Here is a 14,689-nt window from a genome sequence, read left to right on the forward strand (position 1 = left end):
CAAACTGTTTACTGTACACATGACAAACTCTTGAATCTTGAATAGTTATTATTATAGGGTACAGGGTAATCTTTTGTAGTCTGGGTTCTGGTGTGTGTGTGTGAAATTGTGCACCGTGGACAGAACCATTTGCTGTATCAACTCCTGAAGGAATTTATCCACAGCAATGTCACAAAGGGTGGAACACCCAGCATTCAACAGTTTCAGGTGTGAATGTGCAGATTACCTGGATTGTTATGCTGACTTCCACATTAAGATAACAACAGAACTAATATCCTCACAAACTGACTGTAAGCCTTCAGGGGAACATTGATTGGAACCACTGAAAAACACTGACAATGTATTGACAGGCGGGGGTGCGGTGGCGCAGTGGGTTGGACCGGGTCCTGCTCTCCAGTGGGTCTGGGGTTCGAGTCCCGCTTGGGGTGCCTTGTAACGGACTGGTGTCCCGTCCTGGGTGTGTCCCCTCCCCCTCCGGCCTTACGCTCTGTGTTGCTGGGTAGGCTCCCGTTCCCCGTGACCTCAAATGGGACGAGCGGTTCAGAAAATGTGTGTGTGTGTGTGTGTGTGTGTATTGACAGGCTATGAAAACCAGTTAAAACAAATTTCCTAAAAGTCCCTTCCTACACACATCCCTGACTCCTCTGAACCTTCTGAGGAATTCTCAAGATGGTAATACTAGGTGGGGAGCTGATACAGTAGGTTGGTGGAACAGATTACCTGTTCACAGATTTTGGTGTTTTGCACTGACATACCTTGCTGAGGGACTTCTGTCTGAAAGGATAGGAAAAAGTACCATAGTGGATTGGCAACATGAACTGTTCTCCTTGACATATTGTCAATGATTTGCTGCTGTATAGTTGAGAAACAGAACATGATTGTTCAATCAAAAAAAAAAAAAAAAAAAAAAAAAAACAAAAATTAAACTGATAGGTCTTCCATCTACAAGTTAGTTTGCCTAAAATAAAAGGCAAGGTTTTTCCCCATGTTGAAGTCCCAACCCTGCTGGTACAAATCAAATGTGTACATGATACTTCCGAATATGCATTGATTCAAGCAAGGCACAGGTAAAGCTACAATTTTTTAAAAGGAACTCTTAGTAACATTTCTGCAATGGGCAGGGATACAGACGTTTTGTGTTATTCTTCAAGATACATCTCAGTGCAACGCACTCAGCGCCTCAGGCTAAATTTTCCTCCACGTGATTCTGTACCTACAGTGTCGCTGGGTGTTCCAACGAGTTTTATGTGTTTGTACACAAATGCTGAAATAAATTAGAGGTAATGCTATTTTCGTTTACATTAATGATGCTTAACTGTCATAGACTTATTGTTATTTGGCTTGTTTGCCTCCTAAACTCTCAGTGGGACGCGTAAAGGCCACTTAAATTCGAATATTTCGCCCAGCGCGAGGGCGCGGTAAGACAAACCGGAAGTTGTTAGCATTGTGGGACGTGTAGTTCCGCTCTCGAGCTGCGGGGCTTCGCGGCAGCGCGCGGACGAGCAAAACAAAATGAAATAACAGAAAACTTTTGAGCGCTTTTCACCGTCGAGGCTCCACGTCGAAACAAGCATGCCCGGATTCACGTGCTGCGTCCCCGGCTGTTACAACAACTCGCATCGGGACCGCGAGCTGCGCTTCTACACCTTCCCGAAGGACACGGCGCAAAGGGAGATCTGGCTGAAGAACATCTCGCGGGCCGGAGTGAGCGGCTGCTTCAGCACCTTCCAGCCCACCACGGGCCACCGCGTCTGCAGCATCCACTTCCCCGGCGGCCGGAAGACCTACAGCATCCGCGTGCCCACGCTCTTCCCGCTGCGCGGGGTCAACGAGCGAAAGAACCGGAGGGGCAGGAAGGGGAAGGTGTCCGCCGCCCCTATCATCACCTCCGTGGTGTCTCTCGCAGCCGAGGGCAGCGCGGGGGAGGTGGGCGCCGGAGCTCTTACGGACAGCGGTGAAGCGGCGCAGGGAGGAGGCGGCCAGAACGGGCGCTCCTCCGCGGGCCCGCTTGAGCTGAGCGCCGAGGGGGACGGCTCCTCCTGCCTCACGGCGGTGCTCCCGCCGGGCTTCGCGGGCTCCACGGGCGGCTGCGACGTGCAGACGGCTACGACCTCCGCGGCCTCCGCGGCGCCGGTCTCGCAGAACCCCCGGCACGCCGCGGTGGATCGAGGCGCCCTGGGTTCCCTGGACCATCCGTACGCGCTGAGCACCGGCACCACGGCCGCCGAGCTGCTCAAGAAGCTCAACGAGCAGCGGGACATCATCGCGCTCATGGAGATCAAGATGAAGGAGATGAAGTCCACCATCCGGCAGCTCAAAGTGACCGAGGCCAAGTTGCGGGAGGAGGTGCGGGAGCGGGACATGATGCTGTCCGGGGCGGTCGCACGCAAGAAGGTGTGAAGGAAGGAAGGATGGATGGATGGATGGATGGATGGATGGATAGAAGGTGGACGGACGGGCAGGCGAGCGAGTGAGCGAGCGAACGTGAGACTGGAGGGCTCGTGCCGCGCGCCGCGCGCGACTCCCTTTTTAATAACGGATATACCAAACGAGCGGAGCCCTTTGTTACACCGCCGTTAGAACTGGTTTAGCTCGAAACTAGTCGTCCTTTTCCAGTTGCCTTTAGCTACCAGTGCGGCTTTGGCTACAGTGTGTACAGTACCGTACTTTACCACGTTTTCCCATTACTTTATCAGACTTTACCATAGTTTTCCCTCACTTCTTGGACTTCGGCGCTTCTCTCCAGCGAACGGTGCCGCCGCACTGGAAAAAAAGAAAAAGAATCCGCGTCGCTGTGGATCGATAATCGTTTTTCTAGGGTGTGTAAGAGCATTCATTCCCTGCTGTCATCCCACCACGTGTGTGTCTGTCATTAAGACCTGAGCGGTCACACCTATTGACCAGGGTTGTATGAAGGTAATATGATGATGTTTAAACATTTGTGACTTTTTTTTTTTCCTCTCCCTTTTCTTCAGTGTCTTTTTTTCCCCAAACATTGTTGTTGTGTGTTCAGTTTTTTTTTTTGTTTACATAGCAAATAATGCAAGCGTTTTGCATTCTGTTCTGATGTGCACTTAAGAGCCTAAGTACATATTATAAATATGTTAAAAAAAGAGGCCGAGGCACCTAGGATTTTGCTAGATGCATTTCAATAAAATCTAGAAAATAACGCAGTGCTGTCCAAATGTACATGTATCTGTGATCTGCAACATCTCACGCCCTCAGAAAGCGCTCGCAATATTTTTGTATTTTTTTAAATCTACTCTGCTTTGATTCGTATGTATCAGTGTTTATCCATAAAAGTGATCTAGAGGGGATTGGGGTAATTCTATATATGCAATCTAGAAGCATTTTACATTGTTGTAAGGAAGACTTTGAACCTACATGTGGTTTTAATAAATCAGTATGTGGGGTATTGTAGAAAGCATTCATGATTTTCCTTTCCTGTTAAGTTTCATAGTTCGTTAATACCATAAGTACTACATAAATTAATGGAGATGTAATGCTACACCATTTTTGTGTGCCACATAGCTGAACTCCAGTATCAAGCTCTTGCCCTCTGTGATAAGCTGTAATTTCCTGTTTAGTCCTATGCTTTGTAATGCATATTTACAGTCCTTAATACCATGCCATAATGAACAGCAGATTTTTTTTTTTTTTAGTAAATTTATTATGAAGTGTTACAACTTGCATTTACCTTATGGTTTTCTCAAAGGCAACAGTGTTAAGGCATCTAAAACTAAATACCCATTTATACAGTTGGGTAGATGATACTGGGGCAGTTTAGGGTTAGTACCTTGTTCAAAGGTGCTACAGCAGTAGGTAAGATCTGAACGGGCAACTTTTGGACCCAAAGGCTGCAGCTCAAACCATTGTGCTGTCAGCTGCCCCTAAATATTACTGACACAAGCTTACCCAGACTTTTATAGAATTAACTTTAATTTGGGTATGTCAAAATTATTCACTCTGGGCCTTGAGAGTAGTTTTAAGGAAACATTTGGAATATAGCTTGTCACAGGAAACACCATGTGAACCTACTTGCTATTAATATATTTCAGTTTGGTGAAGACAAGCATAACATAGTCCATGAAAACTGCACTTTTACAGCAGTGGTAAAGTTATGCATAATGTGCTCCCTTTTAATGATTAGTTAATTCAGGAAGCTGTGATTGGCATTTTTAATTGAAGAAACCATCTTTATTTTTATTTTACAAAACAGCAGCAAAATGCTTTGTAATCATACATATTGTTTAAGCTAGTTCTCATTCCTATTTCCGATTAAGCACACAGTATTCCTACTGTGTAGCTTTTGCTGCAGCCCTCGCTATGGACTCTTACATTTGATAAAAGTTTTTTTTTTTTTTTTTACTAGTCTCAAATATAAAACTAACAGGTCAGATTCAAAAGTATTAGCAGAATTTTTGTTTACAAAAGTCAGCCTCCAAGAAATTGAAAAATTAATATCACACAAGGACGTCACTTCTAACAAAAGCAGACATTCCCTGGATGGCAGGAATTGGTATTGATTACCCCTTGCATAGATCACCACCATAGTCGTAATATCCATTCCAGTTTTTGATTCTAGTGTCAGAAAAAGTATATATCTATTAATAAATTAAGGAACTGTGAAAAATGAAAATGATTCTATTTGATTTTTTCATTTATAACAAAACAAAGTTGTGAATGTAATTTAAGCAACCAATTATCACATCTCTGAAGAGCTAGAATAAAAATCTAAACTATTGACCATGACTAAAGTGGTAGGGACAGCTGATAGTGCAATGGTGAGTGGTCCTGCATTTGGACCCACGGTCACAGTTCAAATCCCACCTCCAGCTGTTGTACCCTTGAGCAAAATATTTACCCTAAATTATTCCAGTAAAGTTACCCATCTGTATATATTAGTAAATAATTGTTGGTACATTAACAATGTAAGTTGCTTTGGAGAAATGCATCAGATAATTTATTTTTTGGGGTTAAGGTAATTGTTAAAAATTGTAAAATTATTTTTTGAAATCAGTCTGCAGCTGAATCAAGCCAAATGAAGTAAGAGGTTAACTAAGAGGTTATACATAATGTGGCTCCAGGACAACAAATGAGGGACACTCGTTTGGGGTTCAGGGCCTTGCAGTACCAAAACGGCTCAGGCCTGCAACGACAAGAAGAGCCTTGTAGGAAATACAAACTCCATTTCCCAGGGTTCAATAAATCTGGTCCGGCATTGTGCGCATGCTCCCGTTGGTAGACGCGGATTGACTCAGCCTTGCTGATCGCCATAACTGGGAAACGGTAGTAGCTAGCCGTTCGGGCGCTCGGTAAGTTGTTACATGTAGTGATTTAGAGCGCATTATTAAAATGAACTGTCAGGTAGTGTGAGTATTAAAATAAGGACTTTTCCGTTCTTGTGATTTTCAAAATAGTGGCTTAAATGGTTTTTTTTTTGATGATGGCATGAATTTGAAAGTGGTTCAGCAGAAGTGTGTTAGACACGCCTATGCTATGCTGTAAAGAGAGGGACTTCAACAAGACTTCGGGCGGCCTGTGCGCGAGAGGTGCGCCGCGCGCGAGGCGGCTGGAGCCGCGTGGGTATTTTTAGCACGGAATGGAAACACGTGCTGGTCCCGAGGACGCGCTTCTAGCGACTTCTCCTTCTCAGAGTGCGGCTGAGCAGTGGAAAAACCAGGACAGACAGAATCATCATGTTGGTGACTGAGTCAATGAGTCAATGTGTGAATAAAACTGATGCGGCGGAGTCCGCTGCTACCCAGACTAAACCTTATCTCAGTTTTAGAGTCTAACGGTAAACCCCCCCCCAAGTAAGACAGCCGTGAGCCTGACCGCTGTAGTTGGCGATCCTGTTTCACTCACTGTGGGTACCGTACGGTATCTATCGTTAGCAAGCTAAGCTACTAGCCTGCTGGCTGCCTAAATAAATTGGTCCCTCTCAGTCTCTCTTTTCGACTTCAGCAGCGAGTGTGTCAGTTGGACTCTTAGGTGATGACAAGTAGTGTAAGACTCGCTGCGTTTTGCTGGCACTCACCTCATATACTTTTGTGTAGCGATAGTCTGCCGGTTCTGCAGCTCGCTGCTACGTGAACTCGGACGCCGGCGATACTCGCACTTCGCGGGTGTCCTCATGCGATGCGTTAGCTACTGTGTTCTCGTGCCGCGTGACGTTACACCGCCCCTAGAGGCTGCACTGCTGCACTGCAGCTCACCGAACGCGTACCAGACGTATGCGCGAGCGCCGCTCTCCCGCTCCCGCTCCCGCTCCCGCCGGTGTCCGCATCATGGAAGCTGAGCCGCGGACACGCGCTCAGTGGATGGCACGTGTGCGAGCGCACCGTGTCTATGCATTCATGCTCGACATGTAAGTACGCTGTATTTCACATTTACATTCATTCATTTAGCTAATGCTTTTCTCTAGAGCAACTTGGTGGTGTAAGGAACTTACTTTGATTTACAGTAATTTATTATGCAGGGTTTATGCTGTACTCAGTTCTGTTTTCAGTACCCTCAATTGCTCCAGTGTAAACGGAGGTGGAATTTGAACCTGCAGTCTCTTGAGCCCAGAGGCGATGGCTTCGACCAGTATGCCACCTGTACCCCCATTGAACGAACGGGCGTGCTGATCTCATTGCCTTCTGTCAGTTCTGTGTCTTAGAAAATGCTGAAATAAAATATTCTCAGATCAACCGACTTGGAACATCTGCTGCAAGAAATGTGTGTATCCAGTACAGTATTGTGTTGATTCAGGGCTGATCGTGGGAGAAAGGAGGTGATTCTGGGTACCTGCTGGATGGGATGCCAGGCCGCTGCAGGCGTCTCGCGGACACACGGACATACGTGTTTAGGGCGGTTCGCATTCGTGCATTCACCTGAAACGCGAGAAAACCCATTTCATTGCGAGGAGAACATGCTGACTTCATCCAGGCAAAACTGGATTAAACCCCACGTTTCAGTCCACATCCCAGGAGCAATGAGGTGCCAGTGGTACCCGCCATGACTTAAACCTAACCGTTGATAGTTTTCGATGCGCTAGCGAAGGACTGGTTTTCCGTGGAAAAATCTGTAACAGTTTTGAATTATTACTTAGGTGATTGTGGTTGAGCAGTTGCCCCAGATCATGCAGACGGCGTAAGAGCTCGCGTTCATCTGTACGACGATGGGGCGCGACGTATGCGGGCTTTCCGAGCCGTTCGGTAGTAAAGCGAACGCATCTGTATGTGGTTGAAATGCAAACGGTGCAAATAATCATGTTTTTTGACAGTTTTCATGGCAAGGGATTGAATGAAATGACTGATTGTAATATTTCTAAACGGAAAAAGGTGGCGCAATAAAGGTTGATGGTACCAAAAGTGTTTTGTTACTGAGAGTTGGAGAGGAACTGCTGTACCCCTTTCTTGATGCGTATGGCTTTCAGTTACATATTTGACAGTCTACTCTGACTGAGTCTTCTGTGTTGGCTAAATTGATAGGACACTCTTTCTTTCTAATTTTATTCACTCATCAGACTTTTTGCATTCATAGTTTTATATGGCTGTTTTTTTTTTTTTATTATATATATATATATAGCTTTTTCTTAAAAAAAAAAAAAAAATTTGTGACTTTCCAAGCTTTTCTTCCTATTAGAATTGGACATGGGAATTTGCTCTGTCTGTTTTGACTTGGTACCTTGTGGAATATTTTAAAGATTCTGTCAATTTTGCAGAGATGTATATGCAAATACACCTAATGGGCTTTTTGTATTGTTCTTGGAGATGTGCTTTGCTTTGGAGGAAGTCTGCTAAATGAATAATTGTAAATAGTCAAGGAATGATCTTCCACGTGATGTAGTGTGTGTTCCCAGACTTTATTCTTATGATTGAATTGGGATTATTGGTGTTTCATAACCATTTAGTAATCCCCCCCCCCCCCCATCTCTGTTAAATGTTGTTTGTGACAAGGTTGTGAATGCATGGAATAATTTGAATCAATTTTCTGGCTACTTATTTCTCAGTTAACCAAATTTACCTGTAAACTGGTGTGCAGTATAATAAAAACAAGTGCTGTACACTTGTAAATTTAAGACACTAATTGAGCAATTTTGAAGTGCCTGTCATGTGATCTATTTATTTATTTATTTGTCTGGCCACATACACTGTAGACTTGAGATAACGCTGGATTGCATATAATGCGATTAGAGCTTGAGCCCCGAATTTTTTTTTTATTCTATCAGTTCCATTCCATGTGTTCAGAATCTGGGTGGTTCCAAAACGCATTTCCAAAAGTCGAAAAGTAAAGTTGTGCAATAAAACGGTTAGTACAACACAACTATGGTGGAGAAAAAAAGTTGACATTTTGTGAACAACCTTCTGAACGGTTCCTAGTAGATCTGTCATTTTTGTCACTCGTGTTGTAAAGGCTTTGTTTCTGCAATCTTTCGGTGTAACTTTGCTCTCTTGCTCCAAAGCAGTACAGCTTTAAATCTCTCAGATACTGGAAGACTAATTTGCAAAGATTGTCAGGTCAACAGTGTTGTAAGAATTGTTGAATTGCACTTTATTCAGTGTTGTTAGTATTTCCGAAGTATGTACGCTGCGACGTATCGCGTATTTTCGCTCGCACGCGTGTGCGGACGGTTGCTTTTACTTAAGTTAACCTTGTCTCGGCAGCAAACTAGAGTTAAACTTTCTTCGGCCTTTGTCAACACTGGAAACTCATTACTCACCCCGACTCACTTATAACGCGGGATGGTAGTTTGGTCCGCCTTGTATCGGGGTCTACGGTGTACTTTCCTTCGGCTGGTTTTCACGGCATGCTGTAGATTGGACTTCTGTGTAACTCAACCCTAAGAACCCTGGCTTGAGTGGACAGCACTGGTTAGATACATGACATGCTGTCTGTTTTCTTTCGGGAAAACCAAAGAATGTCCTGACACTGAGCTCATTACTGATAACGCGAAAAAAAATTTCAGCCTTTCTTAAAAGTTCAGCTCCGTGCTCTCCGCCACGGTGCGTAGGTGGAGCAGTGGGCAGAAGGGTCATGTAGTGCATGTACTTCTCCCAGATTCTTTTGTGTGTCTGTGTAGGGGGTGGGGGGGTGCAGTTGCTGCCAAACAGTTGGTAGAGCGTGGCTTTGTGTTTAATCTGAAGAGGAGATGGTACCTATTAAGCGTTTGCCTTTGATGGCATCTGATCTGATGTTGGTACGGATGCTTGGAGTTGATTTGACGTGGGAACCCAGCGCTCAACAGAGCTCCATGCAGCAGGCTACCAACACGAAGGAACCGATGTGTGGATGAGCAGAAGGGACACCTCTTTGGTTGCGTTCCTGTTCCTGAAACTCAGATCTTCAAAGCTGCTCTTGTCTTTGAGCTTCTTTGTGGTGCTCCGATTCGTTCGGTGAAGACCGATCGGGGCGGTTTGCTCGGGATTCGGGTATTGAAAAGATAGTCATAACGAGTTAGGCCAAAGCAGAGCGTAAGCGTAGATGATCATATGCAGCAAACTGGCTGATCAACAGGCTGATTTCTTCTCTTGCGGGTGACATGTAACTAAACCGAAACTTCCTGTTTCCCTCCGCAGTGCCTGTTGCCAGGTGAATCAGGATGGGTGACAGGCCAATTTGGGAGCAGATAGGATCTAGCTTTGTGCAGCACTACTACCAGGTGTTTGACACAGACAGAACCCAACTCGGAGCAATATATGTGAGTATCAAACCTCTTCAGCCATATCTGCATAAGATCCATATGCTGTCATGCCACTTTTGCATCGTCTCCTTGCTTATTTCTTCAACTGTTTTGTCTCCACTGGAGAGTGTTAAAATCAAAAGGAAAGGCTGAAAATGGAACAGGACTCTTTTCCAGTCTTCCATTCTTCATTCGAGGTTGACTACTACGTTACGTTATTCCTCTCTCTTCCAGACTGGTGAATCATGCCTTACGTGGGAAGGACAGCAATTCCAGGGAAAAGCAGCGATTGTTGAGAAACTTTCTGTAAGAGCCATGAGCTTGTATCTTAAATCCTCAAAGCCTCTTTTAAATTCTTCGTCCAAACTTCACTTTGAAATCCAAAGGAGCTATTTAATGCTGTGCAGACCTGTGAACATGTATATCACTTATTAATATATTGGAAAGAATGCGTGTACTGTTTTTTTTTTTTTTTTAAACACTGAACCTTAGTATATCTTCGTTAGTTTCATAATTATGTATTGGGAAGCACACTGGCTTGGCGGGTAGTGCTCTTTCATCACAGTGCTGCCTCTGTGCATTTGGACATGGGGTTTGAATCCAGCTTGATCTATATGAAGTTTGCCTGTGGGTTTCCTCTGGGTGCTCTAGTTTCCTCCCATGGCCCAAGAGAGTGTTTCAGGTGAATCTGTGACTCTAAATTGACTGTAGTGTGTTTGTTTGCGGGGGCAGTGGGTTGGACCGGGTCCTGCTCTCTGGTGGGTCTGGGGTTCGAGTCCCGCTTGGGGTGCCTTGCGACAGACTGGCGTCCCGTCCCGGGTGTGTCCCCTCCCCCTCCAGCCTTACGCCCTGTGTTGCCGGGTTAGGCTCTGGCTTTCCGCGACCCCCTATGGGACAAGCGGTTCAGATGGGGGTGTGTGTGTGTGTGTCTGTGTGTGTGTTGGTTTGAGTGGCCAGATCATGATATGCCCTACTAGTCCCATCCAGGCAACAGCTAAGCTAAACATTCTAACCCTGGCTGTGGAGCCCCACAGCCTTGTGGGAAGGGGTTGTTTCATTACATTACATTTATTTAACAGATGCTTTTCTCCAAAGCGACTTCCAGTGAACTCTATGTAGTGTTATCAGCCCACACACCTTATTCACCAAGGTGGTATTTCACTGATGGCTGTATAAAAAATAATTAGCCTTTCTGTCTTTCTCATGTTTCTTTGGCAGAGCCTTCCGTTTACGAAAATTGCTCACAGCATAACGGCGCAAGATCACCAGCCAACTCCTGACAGCTGTATACTGAGTATGGTAGTAGGACAACTAAAAGTAAGAGCCTGTCTCCATCTGTGTGTATAATGCTTTAAAGTCTCTCATTCTTCATCACATTCATTCACCCTCTGAAAATGGTTTAGAGGCACTTTTTAGTGAAATAGAATTTATAACTGTAGGTGGTAAGAACGTAATTTTGATGCTAAGAAATTGGCTGGGGAGCACATTTATTCAACATGTGAGATGTAAATGACAACAGTATAACTGGGAATCTGTAAACACAAGTCTTAAATTTTTTTTTTTTTTGTCATCAGAGCTTTTTTGGCCATTTTTAATGCAATGAACAGCAACATAGTTTCTGAATAATTTCTGTCCAAAAATATAAATTATGTATATAACAATGACTTATTTCATAAGTACATCGTTTTAGCTGGAATCTTCAGTATTATTTGATGTCTAATACTACATCTGATCTATAAGGAAACTCAAATGTTGAAAGGTCAGGGTTGATTTTTATACACAAGTATATTACTTTTGCATGATTTCATACCCATCTGCTATTGCTACACAAAATATATTTGAAAGTTGTAAAAAATTTTACCACCCCCACCCAGCTGCAATAGTATATGCATGTCAGATAAGATGTGAATTTATTGTAATGTTACCTGCCACATTCCCTTTGATACTTCTGTGCATTGCTTCTTATATGAACATTTATACTGGCTTTTGTCAGTTTTTTGGGCAACAGGGCACTTCAGGCTTGACTGGTGCAATACTACAAAAATTTTTGATTGTTTCCCTCAAAAGCAAGTGTATCTGTTGTACAGTGTTAAAAGCTGCAGGAAATCCATGTAGAGAACTCTACCTTGTTCTTTTTTTTGTGTAGTCACCATATCCACACTGCTTTTGCATGTTAAGAGAATAGTACTCATGAAGCACACATGCAGCAGCAGCAATGATGTGCAAAATAGGCGTGGGGGAGAAATTAGAAAACGGCAGAGGAGAGGAAACCATACTCACTAACACAATAAAGAAAAAAGAAACTTGGACTTCAAAGTCATTTTGTTAGCTCTGCAATGTGTTGGGCAGTACAAACTCGAGGCCTTACAGGTGTCAGGGTGGAGAGACTCTTCATAGGTGTGCCAACACCTCGGGGATGGCATCGGGTGAAAGACTCTACATGAGCGTATGTGTCATGTACAGGTTGTAGGCAGCATCGGCAACTTTATTTGGAGTATGACAGGGTTTTTGTCTATCTGGAGCAAGAGGCTTGGTGATCAGTGTCTACTTGTCATCACTCTCTCTCCCCTGCCATCTGCTCAGGCTGATGATGATCAGGTCCTGGGCTTCCACCAGACTTTTCTGTTGAAAAGCTATAGCAGCGCCTGGGTGTGCACCAATGAGATCTTCAGGCTAGCGCTGCACAATCTCTGACCTTTGACTGGCTGTGGTTACGTGGCCCGTAAGGACATGGTTTGTGTGTGGATGGCCTGGATTTAATGCGTTGATTTCTCTCGTACCGGACAGCGATTGCTGGCTTCTCAGTAAAGGCATTAATTTTTTTTATTAAGGCTTTGTAGCTGAATCTGGCAGAGCATGCTTAAACTTGATGTGTCATACTAATAAGCCAGTCTGGCGACGAGCCCTCGTGGTTGCAAAGAATGTCATCCAGATGCTGTATTGTGGACCCTTTCTGTGAAATGCTTTGTATGGCTCAGATGGTTCAAGTTATTGTGAAACTGGGTGCATGACTTGTATGCTCTAAGCACCACAATTTCCCTTTTTCTCCTTGTAACTGGAACATATTTGCTTTGAGCTGCCGTACTGTGTGTTGCTCCTTAGTGCATGCTGTTGGCGTGGAATAGCCAGCCTTAGCTTAGTTGGCATAATCTCTGATGACATTCTGCTTTGAGAAGGCTAACATACATCTGGAGTTAGTATGGCAGGTTCAGATGAATGAGACACTTGGATGCAAATCCTGTAAACTGGTGAAGATTACTACATATTCAGCACCGTGTTGGTTTGTGGCTCTAGCAAGTGCAGAGGGGATTTGTGAAGTTGAATAGTTCTGTGGACTCATTGTGTTAAAAGCTTGCGTTCATCTCATGTGTCGCTCTGCATTCTTTTGGTTTGTGTGTGACGAGGACTACAATTGACATCACTTAAACATTTGCCTTCCTGCTAGTTGACTACTGTAAGCTTGCGTGGCTTTTTTTTTTTTTTTTTAAAAAAAAAAAACTTCCTACCGCTTTGGATAGCGAGGCGTGAATTAACGATCATTGCATTATTTTAGCTACCCCGCGAAAGATAATGCAGGTTATTTTGACAGTGCATTCAGGTCTCTGCTTGTATTTATCTACTTGAAGTCTTGTTTTCTGCTTGTTTTTGAGCCACTCTTACCTACAACTAACTGCTGCCTTCCTCGTGTGTTTCAGGCTGATGAGGACCCCATCATGGGATTCCATCAGATCTTCCTCTTGAAGAACATAAATGACGCCTGGGTGTGCACCAATGACATGTTTCGACTGGCACTACATAATTTTGGCTAAAGGCACAGGTGGGAAGTGGGATCATAGGGGAAGGTGGTGGGGGGGAAGGGGCTGCACTCCCACCCCTCCTCATCCAGCTCACTCCTGATGTCCAGCTTCCTCTGCCCACCTGCCCTCCACCCTCCATTCCTGCCTTTGAGAGTCAGCCTGCTCCACACTGGATTCCAGATGTCACTCACGAAAAACAAAGTTGATAGGCAGAATTGAAATGCAGACACATGCAACCTTTGTGACAGAGCCTAGACATTGTTCCTTCGCTGACTTGCTGCAGCTGCCAGTGGATTATTGCCACCCTTGCACTGTTCTGCATGATATCGGGAAGCTAGAAAAGCTGCATTCGAAGATGCCGGGAAATTTTTACAGTGTTTTATACTTTTATTTCATTTTGGCTTTGGTTGAGGGGTTTTTTTTTTTTTTTTTTTCCTCCCCCGCCACCCCCCCCCCCCTTTCCTGTTCTGTCCTACCTTATTTAATTGTGTTGTTACTGCATGTCTTGGATAGTTTTTTCTTTATTTTAAAACCATTTAATTTTAAATGTACTAACAGGTTGCTCTAGCGATCCAAAGAACCAAAACATTACTGGTCAGCCCCCACCTGCTCCGCTTGACATTCTGACCCAGGATGAATACTAAAGCCACAATACACAATAAACTTCGACTTTTTCTTAATTGTGGAATCTTTTTTTCCCCTTCTCTATTCTGGGTATCTGTCTTGGTCTTGCCTTCACTTTTATACCTTGTCATCTTTTTCTTGCTCATTATTTGTATGTTCGGTTTTAATCCCAAATTGGAATAAGTGCGGTCGGCCCGTGTCCGTTGTCACATACATACACACGCCTGACACTAGCAACAGCCCTGTGCTCAAAATGCTCATTCTATGCTTGTGCATGTGTTCCAAGGGTTACTTTTCCCCATGGTACTATGCAGTGTATAGTCAGAGATGGTGTAAAGGCAGTGCTCCATGTTCAGAGCACGGAGAGCAGCGAAGAGGCTTGGGTTGGTTTCATTTTGCAACCGATGTAATTCGTTTCCACGTGCCGGTATAGTGCACTATAAAATGCCAAACTGTCTGACCACTGATCTCTTATGGAAAGACCTACTTTGTTATGTAATGTTACTTGAGATGTTCCCAGTGTTTTGTCCTGCCACTTTCTTCGCTGCCACAGCTTCTGCTGGTGCCTGCTCCGGTACAGACTTTGGAAGCTGAAAAT

At 44.4% G+C, this 14,689-nt stretch overlaps 2 protein-coding genes across 3 annotated transcripts; both read left to right on the forward strand.

Moving 5' to 3' along the window:
- Positions 1-899: 899 nt before the first annotated feature.
- On the forward strand, positions 900-3,767 carry LOC108918959 (THAP domain-containing protein 11-like). Its single transcript, XM_029253806.1, has one exon. The coding sequence runs from the start codon at positions 1,573-1,575 to the stop codon at positions 2,398-2,400; it is 828 nt and encodes a 275-aa protein (XP_029109639.1). The 5' UTR covers positions 900-1,572; the 3' UTR covers positions 2,401-3,767.
- Positions 3,768-5,246: 1,479 nt separating this feature from the next.
- nutf2 (nuclear transport factor 2) lies at positions 5,247-13,888 on the forward strand. Of its 2 annotated transcripts, none has more exons than XM_018726586.1 (5): positions 5,247-5,315; positions 9,567-9,688; positions 9,905-9,976; positions 10,889-10,987; positions 13,366-13,888. In XM_018726586.1, exons 2-5 carry the CDS (start codon positions 9,590-9,592, stop codon positions 13,477-13,479), a joined length of 384 nt encoding a protein of 127 aa, XP_018582102.1. In that variant the 5' UTR covers positions 5,247-5,315; positions 9,567-9,589; the 3' UTR covers positions 13,480-13,888. The 2 variants fall into 2 exon arrangements, with proteins under 2 accessions (XP_018582102.1, XP_018582103.1); XM_018726587.1 differs by lacking the exon at positions 13,366-13,888 and adding an exon at positions 12,254-12,423 and having other exon boundaries at positions 5,253-5,315.
- Positions 13,889-14,689: the final 801 nt, after the last annotated feature.

Source organism: Scleropages formosus, chromosome 7, assembly GCF_900964775.1.
Source record: "Scleropages formosus chromosome 7, fSclFor1.1, whole genome shotgun sequence".
NCBI classification, from domain to species: Eukaryota; Metazoa; Chordata; class Actinopteri; order Osteoglossiformes; family Osteoglossidae; genus Scleropages; species Scleropages formosus.

Bases quoted from the DNA above. Each gene is read 5' to 3' on its own strand.
- LOC108918959 (XM_029253806.1), top strand. From the start codon at position 1,573: ATGCCCGGATTCACGTGCTGCGTCCCCGGCTGTTACAACAACTCGCAT.
- nutf2 (XM_018726586.1), top strand. From the start codon at position 9,590: ATGGGTGACAGGCCAATTTGGGAGCAGATAGGATCTAGCTTTGTGCAG. The intron at 9,977-10,888 runs GTAAGAGCCATG...TTTCTTTGGCAG, and splicing joins CGATTGTTGAGAAACTTTCT to AGCCTTCCGTTTACGAAAAT. The intron at 10,988-13,365 runs GTAAGAGCCTGT...CGTGTGTTTCAG, and splicing joins TGGTAGTAGGACAACTAAAA to GCTGATGAGGACCCCATCAT.